This window comes from Clavelina lepadiformis, chromosome 2 (genome assembly GCF_947623445.1).
Source record: "Clavelina lepadiformis chromosome 2, kaClaLepa1.1, whole genome shotgun sequence".
NCBI classification, from domain to species: Eukaryota; Metazoa; Chordata; class Ascidiacea; order Aplousobranchia; family Clavelinidae; genus Clavelina; species Clavelina lepadiformis.
In genome coordinates, this window is record NC_135241.1 from 9,541,899 (window position 1) to 9,557,007 (window position 15,109).

The window sequence follows — 15,109 nt, forward strand, 5'->3', positions numbered from 1 at the left end:
AAAAAAATGCTTACAAACACAAATATATGCAAAGATTTAAGCAAAATAAGATGCTAAGGCGGTGCAGTAACTAGGTTAGAAATAAAAATGATATGTTTTAACATGCGTTATCATTAAATAGTTAATAATACGTTTTTCTATGCCTAGTGCAGAAGTGCTAAATCAGATGACATCATAATTTGGGAAGTGGGGCTCTAGTATAATAATGTATGAGGTGGTTGTACACTTCTCCACTAGACTCTAAGTTTTACTTTACATTTCAATGACAAACGCTGGCAGCTGGCTTAAAACAAGGTTACATTCCCGTATTTGGCACCCGGAAATGAACCTACTACCATCATCCTAACAATGAAACTTGACAATAGAAAAATGGGCGAGTGCAATTTTAACGTTTACAATAAACACAAGGAATGGGTGTCAAATAGGTTGATTTTTACAAAAATTTTTACAAAAAATCAAACCTAATTTTCAATTAACAATATGAAACACAATTTTAAAAATACAATTCAAGAAATGAGTATACTCCATTTCTCATTAGGATTAAGTTTTTTCTCCAAATTTAAATAATTAAATAATAAACTTCTGTTCCCTTAGATTTACATCCAATAAAGGCAAAATCAACAAAGGGAAACTCCCTTTTCATAAATTTACAACAGTTTTTGATCTGGATAGTGGGAACACAGTAAAGGTAGCTGCATGCATACAATTGCTTTGCCCCACGGTAACTCAGTCCCAAAACAAAATCGCAAGAAAACGACGGGGACGCTCAGACAGTCGTCGAACGTATTCGCAGTTGTCGTTAAACGGAATCCATCAAGAATCAAATCTGTTCGTGTTTGGTAAAATCAAAATGTGGAGGTCTATAACTAGTCAACCGGCTTCCAAATGTTTAATTTGCCTGCAGTGCTAGCATGGTGTACTCTAGCACTAGGCTAGCGCGTTCTGGCTTGTGAACTAAACTAAAATCCTTTTTTCTGGCTATTTATTTTAGCGATAAAGGTTATAAAGGTATTATTCAACTTATCAATACACAGCACCAGCATGTCAGATGTGTAACAAATAGGGATGAATAGCTTATTGCGCAACTCGACGTGTTACAGTAACTTCTGTCTTTGTCACATGCCAGCGTTGCGGCTTATGTCATTCGTAGATGTACACTGAAGTTTGATGACGTTTACGACTATTGCTCGATACTAACTAACCTCATCTCAAAACGTGATTATTGCTGTAAAGCAGTGGCTCAGGCTATATTAATTTTTTGGATGATATAAAAGGCTTTAATTGTTCCTTTAGAACTCCTTTTGTCTATTTTACTTTTGACTCTGTTGTTTATACTATCTCTTCTTGTTTCTTTAAGTCAGCACAACGTTCATAAAATCCAAATTTTTATATTCCGAAATGTAGTCGCAATTACATCAGCAGAAATTATCATGTAGCCTAATTTCCTCAAACACACTTTTCAGATAGACCTTTCATAAACCCAGATTTTCCAAAAGAGACATTTTATAAGAAGTAGGATTAAACCAAGATCAATTCTACGAGGGAAGGTCAAAAATTTTCCGTTCATTTATAATTTTCATTTATTTACACAAACACAAGAGTAAAGAAATATGATACATCATTTTTCTACACAATCCCCATCTTTTTTGATGCACTTATTCCAGTGGTCCACAAGCCTGTGAATTCCATCTGAAAAGGATTTTTTTGGTTGTTCATACAACCATTTATGCACCGCTTCCTGCACTGCTTTATTTGAAGAAAATTATGACCTCGCAAAGCATCTTTGAGTGGAGCGAAAAGATGGTAGTGGGAAGACGTATGTATGCTACTGCGCTGTTTGCAGGATGTTGTAGCACTTCAAAATCTAGTATGTTAACGGTTTGCGTGAGTTATTCATTTGTTCGTGTATTAAGAAAATAGCTGCAACATGGCTGCAGCAGCAGTTTTATGCAGTTGATGTGCCAATGTTTTGTTTATATGTATCCGTTCAAAGAAGCTTCAATATAACCAGTTTATACAGTTGTCATTCCTGTGTAACAATTGTGAACTCAATTTGAAGAAGTTCAGTATCAAGTTAGACAACTTTGTTGTCCTCTTCATAAGACACTAATTCATTAAGGTGAACAATTAAGTCTGGGGGTGGGAAAAGCAGACAACGACCTTATGAGACTCATATATCATCACCCGCAATAAACAATTCAACAAGCAAACATTGTAGTGAAGTGGGTCAAACTTACAAGTTAAGGTATCATATACTCAGTTTTCATTACAAGTTGTAATGAAAAGTGGTATATGGTACCTTAACCTGTAAGGTTTACCCACTTCACTACAAAGGTTACACAGCAATGACAACTGTATATTCTGATTATATTGAAGGTTCTTTAAACGCACACATTTAGATAAAACATTGGGACAGCTACATAATAAAGTCGACCACTTTCTAGGGTTAAATTAGTAGACTGTAACGCATTGAATAGCTATGAATGAAAGAATAACTCACGTCACGATTTATAACGATACACAGGAAGTCATGCATAGGCGACACGTAACGCAACGCTTCGCAAAGTAGATTTCTCAAACCAGGAAGTATATATTATTTTCCATCTGTGTGGTATAATATGCACCGTACATCACATAACCTCCCCCCAGAAAATTGCTTAAAATGCAATTTAAAGCAATTTTATGATCAACATAAAAGAAATTCGCGATAGGCAATTTCAACTATAGACCATTGAATCATATTCAGCGTCTGGTTTTCCCAGTGTAGCTGCGTGAATATTTCACTTGGAAATAAACTTAATATCATATTGTCAGAGATTCCTACCACAGGTCCTTTTAAACCCTTGAGAGGCTTGACAATTTGAAAGCGAGACAAATGGACAATATCCTAGGCATAAGACTCAAGTTATGCTTTATAGGCTTGACCAAAACATACAGTAAAATACAAAACAACACGCTATGATATATATAGAATAAACAAACAAAAAATCATTACTGAATGTCCAAATACCGACAAAGTTTCTTTACTGTCCTGCCACGCCTATTGGATGGATCAGCGTGCTTTGTGTGTCAGTCATTCTTGCATTCGAAGTTGGTTGAAGAAGTCCAGGCGATTCATCGTCACCGTCGTTGAGGTTGAAATGACCGAAAATCATGTTATCGAGATGTCCGTCGGCTGGATCCAATGAGTGTTGCATAGGTTGTAGATAAGACATATCTTCCAAACTTGTAGTCTGAGATCACTAGACTTTTCTCAACCTCAAATTTAACTGTTCATAGATTCCTCGATAAGAGAAAAGCGTAGTTCTCATCGAACTCAGGGTACCAGCTTTGTAGTGAAGTGGGTCAAACTTACAAGTTAAGGTATCATATACTCAGTTTTCATTACAAGTTGTAATGAAAAGTGGTATATGGTACCTTAACCTGTAAGGTTTACCCACTTCACTACAAAGGTTACACAGCAATGACAACTGTATATTCTGATTATATTGAAGGTTCTTTAAACGCACACATTTAGATAAAACATTGCCCAGATAGCACGTAGTTGTCGGCCCGACGGCTACAACGAGCTATTCTCGCTATAGCGATTGTAGCTCCTCTGCCGCTGATGGGTAGCAAGCTAGACACGGTGTTTTTACGCTGTCCAAAAGCTCTTTGTCGGGCCGACGGAGGTCCATTAGTGAAGTTATATGATACCGTAAAACCGTTTAGAACAAAATAATGATTAAACATACATAAGTTAGTTTTATTTAATATGTACAAAATATAAATGTTAGTATTTAATGATGTTTGTAACAGTCTGAAAGGTTTTATCACTAAATGTTAGTAACAATTATAATAATTATGGTAATTGCTATAGTAATAACACCTTTGGTTTTTATGGTAATAGTTTGAATGTAACACGTATTATACTTTTTTGTACATTCTGCGTTTTAATTAAACAGTTGAATAAAAAAAAAAAGTTAAGTAATCAAACGACGTCATTATGATGTTTTTTCTGCTTTGAGACTATATATTCGACCTTCTCCTCGTAGTCTAGTCTGAACAATGCGGTAGGTGCAGTATATAGGCCTAGTTTGGATTGAGGATATAACATTCAGAAAATAAGAAGGCAAGCAAAAATTGGTGTCTTGGTGGATTTTAAACTGTAGTTTGGTTTATTAGTAATGCTGCTGAAAAGCGGTTATAGACTTGATGCAAATCCAAGTGTTACATGCACCAATTGCAGTTCAGTTAGATCTTAATATGAAACAGGCGCATGCACATGACTCGTTGATCGGTTGATGTGCATCTCTGTCTGCACGCCAGGCTACGTAAAGAGTTTGGTATAAGCTAATGACCTTTGTCACTGTGTGTTTTTCCGAGTTAATGCTGCGTCATTTTACGTAAGGCAGTTTATTTTCCGTTTCAGGATTATAAATCAATATTCAACAAAACTATAGCCCAGGGGTGGGCAACCTTTTTGAACCCGAGAGCCGCTTTGGTTGTTAAATTTTTACTGACGAGCCAAGTCATAAGAACTTATGACGTCATAAATAGTTTATGTCGTTTAATTTTTCCATGTCTGCATTCCTCAATCGAAAAATATCATTAAATTTGGATAAATTACAACTTGTCATCAATGCTGGCCTAAATAAGGAAAAGAAAAAGAGAGAAACGCTCATAAACAGTACTCTTGGTAGCCTTTACAATTTTTTTGAAATTTTACTAGAAGAGCCACAAAAAACATGCCGGAGAGCCGCAGTTTGCCCACCCCTGGTATAGCCTATATAGTTCAAACAATTTGGCATGAAAAATATATCCACTATATTTTGAATGAGGCAAAAATTCGATATAAAATGTGCCCTGTAAGAAATAAATGCATACAAGTCGTGCAAGCAAAGTCAAAGTGTGAAATAGAGTTAAGGTGTGTAATTTTGCACCTGTATTGTACAATAGTTTCTAGTTTGACTAATAACAACATTTAACACCACCACCTGTTCCAGAAATGCCAAACACCCAGGAAATAAGGAATATATTATTCTTGATATTGCTGTTATTATAGATTTTATGTAATGTTTTAAAACAGATATGGGCTACGTATGAGAGTTACCAATCTTCATATTAATATTCAAGGTGAAAAAATGAAAGTATTTTATCTTTTCTAAATTTAGAGGTGATAAACTAGGTATGCTATCAATTTTTTGTTTTGGCAGTGCAAATACTTCTTTTACAACACCGATCCTAGTGTCAAGGTAGATAACTTTGATATGCAATGTTTATAGCAGGACTGGCCAACCCGCGGCTCGCGAGCTGCATGCGGCTCTTTGCCTGTTATTATGCGGCTCTTTCGTTCATATTGAACCTCCGAAAGAGAGCACATTTTACCCATTTTGGCAGATAAACAGAAAAGTAATCTCTACTGGCTAATGTTCAATTGATATTTGCTAAATAATGACTGATTACATCAGATTTCGACCCAGAGTAAAGATGATGCAACTGAAACAATATTTCATGCACTATTATGACGTAATAAGAAAAACGTCATAAATGATAATGTGTATGATGTAGCTCTTTGCGGTTAAAACAGTATAGAATGAGGCTGAACAGTGATAGACAATCTACTATTCTTTGGGTAAATAATTTGGGGACAAGCATAACAAAACACTATAATGCTCCAGTCTCTTCATCGCCGATTTGTTGAAGGGCAGATACCATCAACTTCTTCGGTGGAACACTTCAACTTGCCGATTGGTTCATTTGAAGATTTTGATAGGGTGGAACCACTGCTGGCAGAGAAATCACAAGCGAGTGTTCTTGTAAGTGCAATATTTAGGTTAATATCCAAGTTACTGATAATAATACGAATATCGAATATTTTCATCTCTATAATCTAATTGCAACGGGGGACTAGCCTGACATTTTTTCACTTACAACTTTGATAATGCTTCCATGTAAAAGCATGGTTTCATCACAGTAATTACTTGAATGGTCACAATAAGCTATGCCTTAGTAACCAGTAACATAATGCCACCAAACAACTGATTCTTATCAGGATTTATTTTGATTTCCTATCTAGCAACAATAGTTGGCATAACAGGGAAAGCTGTTATCAGCACGATTCTGAGCAAATTGTTGACATCTGAACTGGCAACCAGTCTTAATTGGATGGGAAAGGGTCACAAGAGAGGAATGCATTCATCACAACTCGCAAAAGCTGTTATAGGTGAATAAGTCAAAATTGAGTTTGCTAAGTCCTATTTGGATTTTTTAGGTTGCTTACTGCTTCATTGTTTTAAGATGTATTGTGAGTGTTATTTACTATTATCTGTCGATGATGTTTACTCCAATATTTAGTTTATATGTCATTATACTTTAGATGCTGCCAAGAATTCTGGTATCAAGGAAGTAGAGAGTATCTGCGAGGTCATGAAATGATTAAAAAACGCTAGTGACAGGAAAGGGGGAAGTCGAAAAAGAATGAAGAATAAGTTCGGTAAGCTGTGTGGTATACGTGCTTAATGTTCATATTCATTATTGCAGAGCGTTAAACTTTTACATATTTAAATTTGTAGATAGTAAAGAAACATGTTGCAATAATTTTGATTACAAAAATGTTTTAGATAAAGAACGGAAATATGAAGACAGACAAGTCTATTTTATGAATTTCGATTCATCTGCGTCAAGTGATGATAGCGATGCTTTGCAGTAAAATATTGTGTTTGCTGTTTCAAGATTGAAAAAATAAACTTTTGCTCAAATGCATAAAAACGCTGTGTTAGTGATTGTTGGTAGGCCCAACGTCGGCTCGTGGGAGATCGTAGCTAGCGCGCCAACCTAGGTCCGACAAAGATTTTGTAGCCATCTACCCGACGTAAGCCCGTTGGACAAAAAGGCGTTGGCCCTTCAGCGATTATCGGTTGTGGGCCGCCAGAAGCAAGCTATCGGCCCGACGTTGGCCCTCGAGCGACGTGCTATCTGGGTGGGACAGCTACATAATAAAGTCGACCACTTTCTAGGGTTAAGTTAGTAGACTGTAACGCATTGAATAGCTATGAATGAAAGAATAACTCACGTCACGATTTATAACGATACACAGGAAGTCATGCATAGGCGACACGTAACGCAACGCTTCGCAAAGTAGATTTCCCAAACCAGGAAGTATATATTATTTTCCATCTGTGTGGTATAATATGCACCGTACATCACAAAGTTTTCTTAATGATATCGACATTATATCTAGCCAGAGAACACACAATCGCTTACCAAAAACGTCAATTACTTAAATTATTACAACTAAGTATCAAAATCGCCATAGCCTCAGTTATTGTCCTAAGAACGACTTGTAGATATGGTCAGATAAACACATGTCAATTTTTCAATTGCATTATTGGTTTGAACGTCAGAGTTATGAAGCTCGACATATATGCGTGGTGAAATTGAGTAGGCTACTACATTCCGAGTTGACTGATTAACAAAGAGAAAGTTTTGTGAGAGTTGCAAAGAAATATTCGATCATAAAATAGCGTTTTCAGCAAAAAACACGTAATGCAACATGTATGCTGCTCAGCATTCTACTGGACGTTTTTATGAAGGAATCCTTTCTACGGTTTAATTCTTTGTATTAGCTTTTCTTTTAATCCTGTATGGTCAGGCCCGTAACTGGGTTAGCAGGGGGGCAAAAATGTTCAGGAAGATCTTATATTTCACATCAGTATAGCATGTATACGAAATTGATTTTAATAAATAAAGCACTTTAATTGATTTATTGACTTGAAAAGACCCTTTTGACTTATGAGGGTATCTTCACTTAATTTACCTGTTGAATTATCTGGATCTATTGTTGCATGCGGTTAATTTCGCTTTTAATGCTTTTCATTATTACATCGGATAACACGAGAAAATAAACAATATTATTATCCAAGGAAAGGATATTAGGAACCCAATTGTCAATAATGCAACTCCTTACATTGTTGGTCGGATGATTCATCCCACGTAAGATTAAACCCCAGACGATTCAACCTACGGACGATTCAACCCAGGACCATTCAACCTAGGACGATTCCACCCACGAACGATTCAACCCGCGGACGATTCAACCCACGAACGATTCAACCCGCGGACGATTCAACCCAGGACGATTCGACCCACCGACCTTTCACGTACTTATGGCTTAGGTAATCACCAAGTTACTTTGTAGCCAATTGTAAGCTTAATATTGGATACTCTACAGCAGGCATGCACAACATGCGGCCCGCGAAACCTTTTCATGCGGCCCGCGAGATATTCCGTGATTTCGCTCATTTTTGCTGAAAAATTTTACAAGAACAATCCAACCTTTGTTGCTTGTTTCTGCATAAAGCGAGAGAGCACCATAGATATCTTATATATAATAACCGTAGTTATTATATATAAGATATCTATAGAGAGCACGAGCGCGGATGAATATTTTCAAAACGTAGTGTCTGGTACCGCAGGTGTTAGTGTAAATCAGGATTTTACTGTTGGTTGAGTTGTCAGCATTTTGTGAAATATGCAGTACCCCGTAAGGCCGTAATCGCGTTATGACTGAAAACAAGAGAAGGAAGATTGAAAATGAGGGCAGAATCTTTAACCGAGAATGGACAAGTAAATACTTATTTACAGAAACAAACTCGAAAATACTGTGTCTTGTTTGCCGAAATGTGGTTGCAGTCCCAAAGGAGTATAATCTGAGACGCCATTTTGAATCGAATCACCCGAACCTAGCTGAATTAGATGCTACTGAAAGGAACCTTAAAGCAGACAGTTTACTTAAGAATCTTTGCTCGGAACGAAATTTTTTTAAGCGTCCGGTAAATGTTACCGCTACCAGAGTTAGCTACGAAACATCAACGGATATTGCTGCTGCAGGAAAAAGTTTCACTGAGGGAGAATTCGTTAAAAAATGCATGTTGCGTGCAGTTTCTAGGATTTGCCCGAGAGAGATCGAGAAATTTCGAAGCGTTAGTCTTTCACGTACAACTGTACAACGAAGAGTTGAAGATATTGCGGCAAACTTAACAAATCAACTACAACAAAAAGTAAATGAATTTCATTCTTATTCTTTCTTAGCTTTTAGATGGAATATTGGTACATTTTCCAACTTGTTCACAGCATATTTTGCAAGAGAGGCATTCAGCAGTAGGAATCAAATATGCTCAACAAATCAAATTTCTGATTGAAGAATTTAACAGCAGGCTTTCTCTTTCCAGTGAAGAAAAACTACAGCTAAAAATCATTGAAAATCCATTTTCAATAGATCCGGAAGAAGCACCTCCACATTTACAAATGGAGGTCATTGATTTGCAAACTTCATCTTTGTACAAAACAAAATACAGTATGGAGAAAGCAGTTTGCAAGAATTTTACAAGTCTTTGCCCAAAGAAAAGTTTAAAAATTTGCTTACCATGGCAAAACAAATTTTCAGCTTATTTGGAAGCACATATATATGTGAGCAAACGTTCTCAGTAATGAACTATAACAAGAGTAAGCAACGATCCTTGCTTACTGATGGACATTTGGAAGATATCCTAAAAATATCAACTTCCAGCATCTCGCCTAATTATGACTTGCTTGTTGCGAACAAAAGATGTAACGTTTCTCATTAAATTTCATTTTTTGATATTTGTCTTGTATGTAGATTTCTTGTTAATGTTAGGAATTTATACTTCGTTGGATTTGTTTTTGTTTGTCACCGTCGAGGGGTTACTTTTGTTATAAAACCGTCGAAACATAGTTACAAGCTCTTATGAGAGATAAATAGAACAAAACAATAATAAACGTTTCTCCACGGTTACAGTGACACAATCAACGAATCCGATGCTTTACCGCCGATAAGCGTTAAAAACTAGATACTGTAGTGCGAGAGGCAACCGTCTCTTGACAGTAACCATCTTCTCAACGATATCTCTTATTTAACGGTCACATTATATAAAGTAGGCAACACGTTAGTTACAACAACGTTAGCATGCGGCCCGCGAAAAATATTTTTTCCCTGAAACGGCCCGCGTACTGTTTTGAGTTGTGCATGCCTGCTCTACAGTTAGGCCATCCTGAATAGGCCTGTACGGCGTGGTTAACGGTTATGGTACCATTGCAATCGTACCGTATTTTGTTCAGGTACCATAAAAATTTAAAAGTGCACAATGATAGATCTTGTGCATCATGCAAGTACCACACTTCCCACTATGGCGCACCAGGTCTTCTGAACAGGAGCACAAAGGCATTACAGCAATAGAGCATTACTGGATATCGAATACTGGCTTCATTATGTTGGGTCTAGTGCTCAATTCAATCGTCTGTGGGTTGAATCGTCCTGGGTTAATTGGTCTGCGGGTTGAATTGTCCTGAGTTGAATCGTCCGTGGGTTGAATCGTCCGCGGGTTGAATCGTACGCGGGTTGAATAGTCCGCGGGTTGAATTGTCCTGGGTTGAATCGACCGTGGGTTGAATCGTCCGGGGGTTGAATCGTCCGTGGGTTGAATCGACCTAGAACCCCTTAACAACAACCCCTATGAACAATTAAAGAGAATGACCAATTCCTTCTCGATCATACATAATCGTTCCCATTTTCCAACTCATTGATTGTCTGAAAGCATAGCATGCAACGGTACATATATACACTGAAAATAATTTGGGATTTTAGACTCGATGATTTATAATGTTCTATTGATAAATCATTAACGAAAGAACTAAGTTTTAATAAACGCTGTCTATTACTATAATGATAATACGATTACTAATCATGCAGAAAACGTGCTTTGGTGAATAAGTTGTCAATCACACGGGGGTTATTTAAAATTCAACGAGCTTATAATGCAATGCAGATCATGTTTTTTGACAATTAATGAGGTTATCTTAGTACAATGAATCACAGGTGTAAGATAGATAACATGTTCTTGGAACAGATTGACAATCACTACTATTGATTGATTGATTGATTGACTATCGTGCACAGGAAATGAAGCTATGACAGGTATGACGATATGCAATAATTGTGCGGTAAATAACAGATACATATTTAAAAACAACACTACTTGGAAGACAATGGAAACAGCGTCTTCCAAGGATAATAGATTAGAAAACTTAAAATTATATAGGCCTACATTACCAAAAGCTGGTGATAAATCAAACCAAATTACAATAAAAATTTTTGGAAGTACATGTATAATTATCTTTGAAAATGTTCCTTAAGGTTAGAGATTACTTTAAGATAAAACGTATTACATTATAAAAAGAAAAAATGTTAAATCGTCTCAGTGTTTTCGTGCACGTGGAAGCGTGTTTGATTTTTCTGATTTGAGTGTTCTGAGGGTTTGATAAGGGATAGAAAAGAAAAGTAATGGGAAAAACTTTATCTATGTTATCTATAAAATATTTTGTGAAGTGAAGCGGCTACAATAATTTTACAACAGTTGGATTCCTTTTCAAAATTAAGAACGGCTTCGAAAAAGTTGTCCTACATGACAACTTTTTTAATAAAGAAACAACAAAATACTCAACAGCACAACATTTATAAAGTCAAAATTCTTATATTCCAAAATGTAGTCGTAATTACATCAGAAGAAATTATCATTTACCATTTTCCAAAACATACTGTTCAGAGAGAGCTTTCCTTAACCCGAGATTTTCAGCAGTGACATTTTACAAAGAAAATTAAGCCAAAACTATTTCCTTTTTTCCATAACGTTATGCTATAGGCAATCAGAGTATTTTGTGATGTGTCACAAAATATCTCCTTTGTAACCGCTAACAATCTGACAGCACTTTATATTACACTGTATTACAGTCTTACAGAGATATTGTCAACTAAAACACTCCTAAATTCGTAACACTTTAAATGTACTACAAGCACTTGAAAAGCATGTTACTCTATCACACGGATACGTGTGATTTTTCGCTCATTTTCGCAGTACACCTGAAGAAGCAAGCTTATGTTTGCGAAAGCTCGTGTAGAAAAACACAAGGGGAACATTCAGAGTGCCAAACAATATCCTGGTTTTTATTTTACTTTAAAATTTGGTTAACACGGTTCAGACAACATCAACTTTGTAGACAGTATGTCTGGCACCACAGAGAACCGACTAAAGTGGCAAATCATGGAATTTTCAAAGAAGCTGGCTGGTTTTTGCAGTACACATGAAGAAACAAGCTTATGCTTTCGAAAGCTCACGTAGAAAAATATAAAGTTAACCTTCAGAGTGCCAAACTATAGGCCTATCCTGTTTTTTTTTCTCTTACTAAAAAATTAGTTTAACTCGGTTCAGATAACATTAATACGGATATGTGTCGTAGTTAAGGAGGCGTCAAAGACCAAAAAATGCCATAAAATCAATCTTTGTTTGTTTTATTATACTGTGACATTAATAAAAGACTGATTAGTCGAAAAACCCTCCATGGGGCTCTCTGAAATTTTGTATGTCAATTTAGTATGCTTTGGACTACGATTTCATAAACTGCCATAAAAAAACCATGACTCAAATTTTTTTAACAGAGGCGCAAAACAAAAACTACTTTCATGCTAATCATTAGTATAATTCTACACGCTACCTAGTACATTGAAGCAAGCCAACTGTTAGGTTAATTCCCAAGCTAGAAAACAACACCAACCTTGCTGCCTTCTGATTGGTCTAAACATGTTTTTTAAAGCCCTACGTAGAACGTCCAACAAAATCATAGAGATCTTAGTTTTAAGTTTTTAACGCTTCCTTAAACTGGACAGCTATGTATAGCCACGTAATACAACACGCCCATTTTTAAATGGCACATTTTTCCAGAGAACACACAATTGCTTACTAAAAACGCCAATTATCTAATTCTAAATTATTACAATTAACTATTAAAATCGCCATAGTTTAACAAATTTTTCAATGGTAAGCATATAACTGAATTTCATTCAAAGAAAGATTCAAACATTGGTTCACAAATTTACGAAGTCCACGATATTTTCTTCTAACCATATATTCCACGGTTTTTCGTTTTTCATTCTGAGGTAGTTGGAACTTGAAAAGCTTTCCCCATTTCAATTTATGTTCAAGTTTTAATAAAGTCTTGTCAACTATAGCTTAATTTTCTCTACGACAGATATTTCCAACTTTTTTCCTTTAAGCTTCTGAAGTTTCTAAAAGCTCAATTCAGACTGAAAACAAGTTTTGGCCTTGGATGTTTTGGTTCACCAGGCTTAATTTTCTTTAAGCGTTCTACCATTTTTGTGTAGTAAAATTCATACTTTCCCACTCCAACTTCATCAAGCAATCCTCCAAGCTGGACTGAGAAACAATAAACAGACGTTTTTCGCTTTTTCTGCGTGACTGAATATAAACGGTTCCAGATTCGTCAACGACGCAATAGCGCGAGAGCTTGGTTCTTATTAAGACGCCGTCAAACGCTTAAAACTAAGATCTCTATGATTTTGTTTCGGTTGTACGTTTTGCGCTTATAGATATCTTATATTATATATAAGATATTTATGTTTGCCTAGAAAACTTTTTTAGACCAATCAGAACGCATGATGGTTGATACAGTATTGTTTTCTAGTCTGGGAATTACCCTGCTTGAATGTCTAGGTCGCGTGCACAATCAGGTTAAAAATTGCTATGATAGTAGTTAAAATTGTTTTTTTAGGTCTAATTTTCTAGTGTCAATTTTGCATCATTTTTTTTGATGGCATTTTAAGGAATAGTCCAAAACTCCAAAGCATACCAAAGTGTCAAGCAAATTTTCAGAGAACCCCATGGAAGATTTTTCGACTACCAGTAATCAGTTTTTCTTATTAAATTCACAGTAAAATAAAACAAACAAGAATTTTATGGTATTTGACGGCGCCTAAAAATAAATAGTTGTTAATTTTTTTTACCTTTTAATGTTAATGTTTGGACTTGCTGAAGCGTTCAGCGTCAGTTTTCAGACTGTTCAAGTCACTTTTTCTTGACCTGTCCTAAACTACAGTTAATGGAAATTTTACATTTTTCTGCAAGTTTGATGGAGATTTTCTCCCGAGGCTAAACTGGTCACTAGTTATGCAACTCCAAGCTTCCCACATGGATAAGTTAAGCTTTTCTGATAGCTGGTAAACATTTCCAAATTTTTTTATAGCTGTCTGGTTTGAATTAACGTAATAAACCGTAAAACTTGTTATTGACCATACTGCTTGGGATATGGAGTGTCGTGGTAATGTGAGCATATTATCACATTAAAATAGCTTTCTTAAGAACTTAAGTGCAGATAAATGTGAATTTTAAAATGATTTATTGATACTATTATCACATGGCAGGATTTTTTGTCCTTAAATATGAAATGAGTCGAGTGTAGGAACAAACTTGGTCTATTTCGCTTGGCAGTAGCTTCTGGTAGGCTACCGGCTTAAACAAAGTAAAGTAGCTTGACATAGAAAAGTGCATGACTTTGAAGGGCTTGTTGTTGTTATTGTTACCTGGTTTGGTTACAGTTATATTGCTTGCAATCATGTTGTTTACACGTCAGCCATTTGGTAGTATTTGTAAGCCGTATCTACGTTGGAGATGAAAGGAGCTGGTAGAGTGCCTTGACTGATTCTGTAAATTGTTCCCACCTAGCTTTTCAAAAATTTCACCTCTTGATGGCTTTTTTGGTATTGGTTCCACTGGATTCATTGGAACAATCAGTGAAGGCCAATGTAGGGACCTACGGAATGGTTCCAAGAACTTGCGTTGGAAGTAGTACTCCGCCTGCCAGATCCTAAGCTGTCTGGCTACTTAGGGTCGAACGGAAGCAGTATGTGTGAGGCTGAGGCCCACTCTTCTCATGTAGCTTCGTTGGTGTGAGCTGCTTGATATCCCCATGTACCCACTCCGTTCAATTAGTTGACAAACAGACACTGCCCACAAACGCCAAGGATGTTACTCTCAGTGTATTCTTCAAGTTGGTATGAAGAAATGTGGCAGATGGTTTGTGCTTTTGCGCCAGATGTTCAAGAACGCTGATCTTCAGCTTCGTGAGCCTTTCTACGTTCAGCTGCAACAAGGCGACACCTTGATGTATGACAGTGGGGCCTACCTGCTCTGACAAGTGCAGGTGTTCTAAGTCAGTGTCGAATTGTGGCAGATGAGTTCTCGTTAATCTTTGATGATTG

At 36.4% G+C, this 15,109-nt stretch overlaps 1 protein-coding gene and 1 long non-coding RNA gene across 7 annotated transcripts; both read left to right on the plus strand.

Annotated features, from left to right (window-relative positions):
• The first annotated feature begins 4,076 nt into the window (after positions 1-4,076).
• On the plus strand, positions 4,077-6,751 carry LOC143447309 (uncharacterized). 6 transcript variants are annotated; one of them, XR_013114070.1, is made up of 6 exons: positions 4,083-5,115; positions 5,196-5,234; positions 5,661-5,798; positions 6,059-6,205; positions 6,359-6,475; positions 6,603-6,751. It is a non-coding gene; the product is annotated as an uncharacterized LOC143447309 (long non-coding RNA). The 6 variants fall into 6 exon arrangements; XR_013114071.1 differs by having other exon boundaries at positions 4,084-5,115; positions 5,691-5,798; XR_013114067.1 differs by having other exon boundaries at positions 4,077-5,234.
• A 1,783-nt stretch (positions 6,752-8,534) lies between these two features.
• On the plus strand, positions 8,535-10,039 carry LOC143445064 (EPM2A-interacting protein 1-like). Its single transcript, XM_076943891.1, has 2 exons — positions 8,535-9,041; positions 9,115-10,039. The coding sequence occupies exons 1-2, from the start codon at positions 8,544-8,546 to the stop codon at positions 9,469-9,471; spliced, it is 855 nt and encodes a 284-aa protein (XP_076800006.1). The 5' UTR covers positions 8,535-8,543; the 3' UTR covers positions 9,472-10,039.
• Positions 10,040-15,109: the final 5,070 nt, after the last annotated feature.